General features: G+C 34.7%; 1 protein-coding gene across 1 annotated transcript in view; it reads right to left on the bottom strand.

Moving 5' to 3' along the window:
* Window positions 1-2,001: 2,001 nt before the first annotated feature.
* METTL4 (methyltransferase like 4) overlaps window positions 2,002-9,519 on the bottom strand; it is a 21,417-nt gene continuing 13,899 nt past the window's right edge. Inside the window, exon 9 of the mRNA XM_015813467.1 lies at window positions 2,002-3,027. Within this exon, the coding sequence (XP_015668953.1) occupies window positions 2,879-3,027 (149 nt within the window). The 3' untranslated portion in view covers window positions 2,002-2,878. The remainder of the gene's footprint in view (window positions 3,028-9,519) is intronic.

Here is a 9,519-nt window from a genome sequence, read left to right as displayed (position 1 = left end):
CTTTCTATGTTGTTTATTTATCTCCGGCTTGGATGAACCAGGAGGAAGACTTTTCCTTCAACAATATTAATGGATTTAAAAAACTAGTCTAACTTCTCCTCATGATTACTTCCAATTAAGTATTTTATTCCTACTTTTTTTATATTTCATTAATTTTCTAGTTTTACAATCAAATACTTAATAGACAATGTGTTGTCTGGGTCCATTAGTAATTCAGTGGTATATATTAACTTCTTCAGTCTAGATCCAATATTATACAGTCAAATGTTTCCTCTCTTCTTCCGGTAGTACCTGTTTTCCCACACTAGGCAAATACCATTCTTATTGTTATTAATATACAATTGAATATCAACATCTTTGTTACATTTTTCTCATATCAATGTCAGTTTTAGATAAGTTTTCTAACCAAAACATATCTTAATTGCATTTGCACTTAATATCCACATGTCAATCAGTATCCTGTTTTCGCTTTTTTTTAATTTTAATTTCTCATGAATGTTCAAAATGTCTCTATTGTTTATAATTTCAAAGTAAGTTATATTTGGGTAATCAAAAGCTTCCCTTATTCAAACTTCTTAGCATTTTCCTGTTTCCCTTCTCATACCAAAATCTAATATTCTAATTATAAATCTTATCTTTCTAGTTATAGTACTTCTATTTCTAGCAATTATCTATTCTCCATACTCAAACATCTAGTTAATAATATAATATCCCATCTAATGGATCAAAACCTCTATTTTCTTCAGGCTTACTCTTAACTTTCTTCCTTTGCCAACTAACTTTCCAAGTCAATGCATTTGAATCATCAAGTAATTTTTCCTCTGTCTTTGTGTATATTGTTTGGAATAAGAAAGACCATTTGGTTGAAGTATTTTTGGAAGAACGAACCCATTGATATTCATTAAACAGCCTCCCTCCTTCTCCAATTCCACACAGTTCTCCTAAGAGCTCTATCTTTCATTCCATCATTTCTTCTTCCTTTTCCTCAAATATGTCCTGAATTCTTGATTGGTAAGATGTCTTTTCCATTTCCAATATTATCGCTCTGTCTTCTAGTTCTTCAGTTGTCTGAATCTGTTGGTTAGTTCCTTCCTTTAGGTCCTCAATCTTTGGATCTGCTTCCTCTAGTTTTCCTTCTATTTTCTGGGTTGCTAGTTCCTTCCTTGTGGTCATGTTCTGGGTTTGTAAATTTAGATTAGAAAATTGTTTTTTTATCTCCTTTGTGTTATTTCTAATCTCATCATGAGCTAAAGCAATAGTCTCTTGTGTTGATTTTAACATGGAGATAATTTCTTTCTGCTCTTCATCCATATTTTCTTGGTAGTATGTCAAACTGAAGACTTTGGGGACATGTGTTAGAGATGGATTTTTACCATTTAAAGCTGAGTATGGGACATCCATTTCATTTTTTGTAGGTGGTCTTTATAATAAAAATTGTTCATCAATCAAAGACTTGTAATCCAAAATATTCATCATCTCAAGCAATGAAGTGTATTTCTCCTGCAGGACCTACTTTTAAAGTAAAAATGTTCCAAAGCTTTAAGTACTTATCTCCTTCAAAATCAAAATCCAAGTTGTGCCCCAATAGAACCCAAAGACAACTCTTAGCATACTGTCCTGGAAAGAGAGCACCTTTCCTACTATACATTGATCCAAGAACTTTCCAAGATTTTAATAGAGATAAAGACTGTAAAATCAGTTGTATCTGTGAATACTGCATGATCAAAGAACATGGCTGTATATGTGAAGATTAGAGATGTAATATTTTATCTCTTGACAGAAAATCAAGCTCTTTTAATTGAGTAACTATTATTTCAATGGAATTAAGCAGAAGATTGTGTTGTAAAAGAAATACTGATATATTATTTCCTTCTGTTGGGATTTACATCCTACCATTTTTAAAAAGACACACACACACAAACCAGTTATTGTTTTAGCTTTGTTGGTCTCAAAACAAAAAACATTTATTTTATAAACATAAATTTATTTTCTTTTCTTTTAAATACCGGTTAATTTTTTCCTTCACTCTTGCACATATAAACATGCAGATGAGAAAAGAAGTCTTACAGTTACTGATGAAAAATATAATTTAATTATTGTAATAACCACAGTATGAAACATATTTTTAAGAAGATCTAATATTAAAAATCACATATTTACTAAAATTGTATTGAAGAATTGAGAGGAAAAGAACTAACTTTAGCATAGACATGGGACTGAATCCAACTGAAATTAATCCTGACCAAAACCCCGCAGAACTAATTAACGAAACTTCTCAAAATATTGTTTTCAATGGAATATTATGAGAAGCTTTAATTACATTTCTAAAGCCATTATTTCTAAGCCAGAAAATGCTAAACATTATGTAGTTAAATTTTAACCCTTTTGTCAAATAGGAATGTGCAGCATCAAAACATAAAAATGTAAAACTTCTAATGACAGAACTAGAAGTTATAAATAAGCAATATGTAACATTTAAATAAAATAAAGAGTTTTTCCACAATGGCAGCCAATCTTTCAAAGAGCCAGAGGCTGGATGTGCAGGTATGATCCAGAACTTTCCTGGGAGGATTATGGGAATAGGAGGCAAAACACCACACTGACTGACAGATTTGAGGCATTGGATTGGCTGTTCCAGGAAGGGTTCTACTGTAGATATCATACAGCTGGTACCTTCACCTCTAATTATTGTTAGAAAAGACCTCCACAACCTAAGCATGGAATAACAAGTTCCATCCTTGTTATTTTTTGACATTTGAGCAATGTAGAGCTGCTCTTGAAAACCATTTACACTATATCTCACAATGTAGAGTTAGGGTTAGCAAAGGTGAAATTCAGAACCCAGAAATAAAAATCCGCCAAAAGTAATTATGGTTTGCTAGTCATCATTATCCTGTAAAACAGTGAAGTAGTCCAAGTGCTGGAATTTAAGGACTTCATTGCCCCAACTGGTCCATCCAGGTTGCAAATTCCGAGCAAACAACTCCAAGCATTCTACATCTGGCTTAGTATATTCCTTCAAAATCTCTGGAAAGTGGAAAAAAAAAAAACAGGGTGAGGATGATAAGGTGTTGGAAGTTGGAGAATAAAGACAGGGTAAATAGCTTTAAGGAATTTCTTGTTAGCCAAATTTATTGTATGTTAGTCAGAAAGGAATATTTATTTATTTAGAAAATTTATGTGACACAAATATGAAATATCCATCCTTGAAAATGAACAGTACTACCAAAACTTCCAGTTACTCTCATTTACAGATTGTCATAAGAATCTAAAGGTTTACTTAGGATGGTTGCCAATACAACTCGTGACTGACAGAGGTAAATATCTTTACCATTTCTTCCCTCAAATTTTGAAGTTAAGATTGAAAAACAGAATTAAGTAGGAAACAATTCATGTCGAGTATAACTTGGTTACATTGATTGTAAACTTTAAGTCAGAGGTCCCAAACCTTTTGGACACCAGGGACCGGTTCCATAGAGAGAGGTTTTTCTGCAGACTGGAGGGTGCATGATTTTGTGTGCTGCCTGCATCTCGCGGATGGGACTTTGTTGTTTGTGGGGCCCGGTTGCTGGCATGCCACGGCCCGGTACTGGTCCATGGACCGGGAGTTGGGGACCCCTGCTTTAAGTAACTGCATTTTACATTTAAGAGATAATTATTCCATTTCAGTATGATTTACTTCCACTATAGCTTTCACTGGCTTCATATGGCATTTTGAAGAAACAGGCAAATCTAACCTTAAGCCACTTAAACTGTTGTGATTTCCTATTGATGATCTCTTAAGAGTGTAATTTATTGAATATGCAGATTGTTAATTCCTTACAATACTTCTTTTTTAAAGTTGAAGATACAAGATAAATCAGTCATGCTCTGCTGTGCTTCAGTACCAATTAATCCTTTAAACAGCAGTTTGAATATATAAAATCATAAACTGTTCTAAGTATCTTAATGATGTTCTCACCATAACCAGATGGCAATTATGTTTAAATTTAAAAGTATTTGGGCACCAGTTTCACCAACTGGGACCTAAAATATTTCAATAATTTTCACAGATTACAGCTACAATGGCTAGCATGTAATCTGGGCTACCAGTTCCAGGCTTTGTAAATCTGTACAGCCTTTAGGAAGCTGCAAAAGATTAGGAATATCACTACATCATTTTGCTGCCATCTAAGGTCACCTTGATTTTTGCAGCATAAGTCTGATACTTCCAATTTAATGGGACAAAGCCTTTGTTGCTAAAGCTCAATAAAATTATTTTTACTTGGTGCATACTTTTTTATCACTGGATCTATACATCACATTTCTCCAAACTGGTATTAGACTACATCTTCCATAATCATCAGCCACAATGGCCAATGACTATAAAACAGTTAAGTGCTGGACACATTTGGGAAGGCTGTCCAACAGGTTAAATCAGTGTTTCTCAACCTTGACAATTTTAAGGCATGTGGACTTCAACTCCCAGAATTCCACAGCCAGCAATGCTGGCTGTGGAATTCTGGGAGTTGAAGTCCACATGCCTTAAAATTGTCAAGGTTGAGAAACACTGCGTTAAATAAATGGTAACCTGTTGACTTGCAGTATATAATGCAAGTCAGAAAAAAGATGGCAGTGTCCCCTTAAGAAGGGCTATCATAGATGAGCTGCAAAAATAAATGGTAGTGAAGAGGCTGCAAAACTTGCTTTTTGCTACCGTATGCCGTAGTCATCAATACTTTTGCATCCTACATCTGGCAGTCAAGGTCTGCTGTATTAAATGTGACCATAAAATAGGGATATCATGTGCACTTTTCTCTCTATGGACTTCTTCTATTTGCATTGCTACTTTGTGATGACTTAAGAGGAAACTGCATGCTTTAGGAAGGTTTCTCTTTTAACTGCCTTGTAGACTATTTTTCCTTCCTTTCAATCTAGTTATCCTAAAACTGCTAGTAAAGTGAAATTCTCTTTTGAATGCCTTTGCCTATTTTCTGTATTATTTTTTCCAGAAACTTCAGCCAGAAAAGACATAATAATCACACAGTGTTGTTAATACCACTCTACCTACCTAAAAAATCTAGGAAATGGGAACAAATCTCATGTTCAATCCTGTGTTTGAATGTGCACTTTTCGCTGAAATATTTTCCATAAAAGGGTTTACTTGGTGTTAATTTTATTGTCGCTGTAGCTTTGTATTTCTTGTCACAAAGTATTTCTACTAAATGTTGATTCTTCTATATACCTTGCCTCCAGCAATCTCTGGTTTTATATTACAAATAGCATTTAAGTCTTCTCTATGTGGTTGCTGTTCTGACACAAACTGCGAAATGATTAATGCCTAAATTTTTCTCATTGAAAATGCCACTATTGCTGTTTTATCCTGTGCTAAACATGTTTTAACGAGGAAAATTAGATTATTTAATAAAATGTAACATTTGTATCATATTATTTCACTACTGAAATAGGCTTCTTATTCTCTGAACACAGAACGGGCCTATCTATGAACTGGGATGATAGTTCTTCTAGTCCATGGGCCATAATACTAATCTCAGATTTGTTGTCCTCATTGAAGTTACCACAATTTTAGGTCTTGATCTACTCAAATGCACCTAGAAACTATTGTTTTGACTTCTCTCTCTCTCTCTCTCCCTCTCCCTCTCTCTCTCTCTCTCTCTCTCCCTCCCTCTCTCTCTCTCACACACACACCTACTACAAGGGACATTATTTTCAGACTTGGCATCGCATATCACTGAAAATCAAGAGAGTATAATTATGAGAGGCAGTTTGGTGTAATGGTTAAGGTGCTGGACTAAACACCAGATCATGAATTCTAGTTGCCCTTTAGGAATGAAAACCAGCAGAGTGACTTTGAGGCCTCTCATTTTCTGAGAAGAGTTAGCGTGGAAAAATTATGAGGCAGGATCATTATGTATACTGCTTTGAATTATACAAAATAAAGAGAAGATGTAAATCTAAACATTAATATCATTTTACATATCCATTGATGGTCTTGTAATTGTGGCAGACATATATATATATATATATATATAATAGCATAGAGGGAATAAATTGGTAGCACAAAATACAATAATAGTATAACATACGTAAGAAGGTTTCCCATGGCTTTTGTTGCTATTTTAAACTCATAGGGAAACAAATTTAAGAACCAATATTTAAAATAACTTAGCAGTAACTTTCATGTTTATTTTTTAGCTAAGTTCCTTTCAGAATCCATTTATACATGAGTAATTCATATAAAGTTTGCTTGCATAACTGTTTAAAGGACACTTTGATCATATCAATTTTTTGGCAGTGATCCTGCTGGAAGTTACTTTTGTACATGCATAAATATATGCAAATAATCCAGGAAAACCTCAAAATAACTGCTTCAAACTTTCAGGATGATGAATGATTCACACAGCTGTACTATGTAACATGTATTGATACTAAAAAAAGCCAATTCGTGCCAGTAAGGATTCTGAGGTCTTATAATTTTTCATGGATACTCTTTTCTCTCATTTTCTATTAAAATGAATTATCGAGAAATATAAAATTACCTTGCTTTTGTACTGCATTACGTTTTTTTTTTCAATCCTCATTTTTAGGTGGAAAACTTGCTAATGTAGATATTTTACTCTTTACATAACAAAACCTTCATATATTAAGGAACACACAAAGATGCGGGTAAAATAAGTATAATCTTTTCTAACCACGGCAATAAAACAGGACTTATATTGGTCTAATCTTTCTTGACCTTTATGAGTTTATGTTGCTCAATGAAAGGTGCTTTGTATCAGTTTTCAAGATCTGAATTAAAGTAGATAGCCTTTGATTCAGTCTATGATCATCAGATTGAATCCCAAACTGAATCTTGTAACTGCGAATGGATGGGAGAATTGAGGGCTTATAAGCTGAAATGAGATACAGAAATTGCAGAAAAAGTCTGGGCCTAAAATTCATGCAACCGATGACACAGAGTCTGCACCATGAGGCATTTGATATAATTAATTCATTAGTTGTGAAAGTATCATAAAAACAAATTGTTTCAAAATATTTGAAATAATAATTAAGGACAAGAAATTTCATAGATTTTTTTCTCTCTTAACTTATGAATAAAAATAAACAATCAAAATACTTGCTATTAGGAATAGGCTGCTATGCTGTGCTATAATTTCTTTCTCCAGGAACAATTAAAAAAACAAATGTAAACTTCTGTAATCTACGTTAAATTTTATTTGCCATATTTAATGAAGTATTAAATAAAGAAGTGTTATTAGAAACTTCCAATTTCACAATTTCATAGTTAAATTCAAATCACGAAACAAAATATAATTTTGATTATTTATAGAAAGTCCTCTTTTTGTCTGAACAAAAGATAGCAAGGAGGTTTTTATTAAAATAAAACACTGTGGTACAGTAAAAACATTGTAAATTGCACTGGTTTCTTTTTAAAACAAAACAGTGTGTGCAGATAATTGATATNCCAATTTCACAATTTCATAGTTAAATTCAAATCACGAAACAAAATATAATTTTGATTATTTATAGAAAGTCCTCTTTTTGTCTGAACAAAAGATAGCAAGGAGGTTTTTATTAAAATAAAACACTGTGGTACAGTAAAAACATTGTAAATTGCACTGGTTTCTTTTTAAAACAAAACAGTGTGTGCAGATAATTGATATGTTTTCTTTCATTCCAACTTTTTATGTTCATGCTATAAACTTTGGCAAAACTTCCCTCTACTGGCAATTCTAGTTAATTGTTTTTTACCACTGTAAAACATTTTATCTTCTCCTGACAAGACTTGAAAATCTTCTCATACATCGAAGCCCTTAAATCTGCAGTTCAGTCATCTGCAGTTTTATGCTGTTCTGCATAATCATTCACTTTTTTTTTATTAATTTAGAAATTAGCCACATAAGTGTGCAAAATGGAATAGGAACTATGCAAACAAAATAAAGTATTGTTTTATTTGAAGAAGCAATTAGCTAGCAAAGAACACGCTCACAAACTTTTCTATACGGTTGTATTAAACACACATACACACACACACTGAAATAAACTATAGGTAGCTCTCACTTAGTAATCATTTGTTCAGCATCCATTTGAAATTATAGCAGCGCTGAACAAAGGACTTTATGACCAGTCCCTGAAATTATAGCCACTGCAGTTCCCCCATGGTCACATGATCAAAATTAGGGTGCTTGGCATCTCCTTATTTACAACTGCAAGGAATGCTTCAACTTCCTCACCTACCTTTTTCCTACCCTTCTATGCTCTTTTGGCTCTCTGCACTCCATGGCCCCTGCACCCTCGCAGACCTCTGCCATCCTTCTGCTTCCACTGCTTACAAGCATGCGCAGCCCAGCCCAGCCCAGCCCTTCATGATGCAACAGCTGGAAGACAAGGCTTTTTTTTCCAGTTCATGCATGGGAAAGATGGTCTCATAGAGACAGCATAGCCTTGCAAAGGGCCAGGGCAGAAACGCATTGTTAGCAGAAGGAACAAGAAGATAGTGAAGGTCAGCTGGAGCGGTAAAGCACGGGAGCTTCAGAGTACATAGTGGCAAGGCAACTGCAGTTAGGACTGGGTGAGCTGGCTGGGGCATTCTGCACTGCTGGGTGAGGCTGGGGCACACCAAGAAGCCCAAGGTTCAGTGTGAAAAGTAGCCCAGAGCCATTTAATTCTAGGGCTGCTTGCCACCCCACAAAGTAGGGTGCAGGACAGCCAAAAGAGCACAGTTGGGATGGAATAGACATTTGGGCGAGTTGAAGGGGAGGTAATCCCATATCTTGGAAGTATCGGGGCTCAGGTGAGAGGACTGCACCCTGAATTGCTTGAATTGGGGTGGGTCTTTGGTTATTGACTACTGGAATTTGGTTAACACAACAGTGGGAAGAGTGGGATTGTTGTCATTAAGCAAAGTGGTCAAGTGACATTGTGCTTTATGACCACATTACTTAGTGGTAGAAATTTTAGTCCTAACTGCTAATGTGCCTACCATTTCTTACATTATGAAAATACAATTATTTATAGAAGAGCATTTTTGTTTATTATCTGTAGATAGCAATAGCAATAGCACTTAGACTTATAGACCGCTTCACAGTGCTTTACAGCCCTCTTTAAATGGTTTACAGAGTCAGCATATTGCCACCCAACAATCTGGGTCCTCATTTTACCGACCTCGGAAAGATGGAAGGCTGAGTCAACCTTGAGCCAGTGAGACTCGAACTGCCAAACTGATGGCAGCCAGCAATCAGCAGAATTAGCTGCAGTACTACAGTCTAACCATTGTGCCACCATATTTTCAACCACTACAGATAAAAAACTGTTGATTTCGGTGGTAGCTGAAGAAAGTTATCCACACCCTGAAGAGGCCATATTAGAACCTTACATTGACTTTTTAAAAACGAATAAAATTGTGGAACAAGGAATAATAGAAGAGAGACTGAGTAATCCTGAACAGGCTTTCATATATCAAGATATACAATTTGAAGAGTCAGAGCAACTTAATTGTGAATTTATACTGGGACTAAA

The sequence above is a fragment of the Protobothrops mucrosquamatus genome, unplaced genomic scaffold (genome assembly GCF_001527695.2).
Source record: "Protobothrops mucrosquamatus isolate PMUCROS unplaced genomic scaffold, P.Mucros_1.0 scaffold158, whole genome shotgun sequence".
NCBI lineage: Eukaryota > Metazoa > Chordata > Lepidosauria > Squamata > Viperidae > Protobothrops > Protobothrops mucrosquamatus.
Note: the sequence above shows the minus strand (reverse complement) of the source record. Positions and strands in the feature narration are given on the sequence as shown.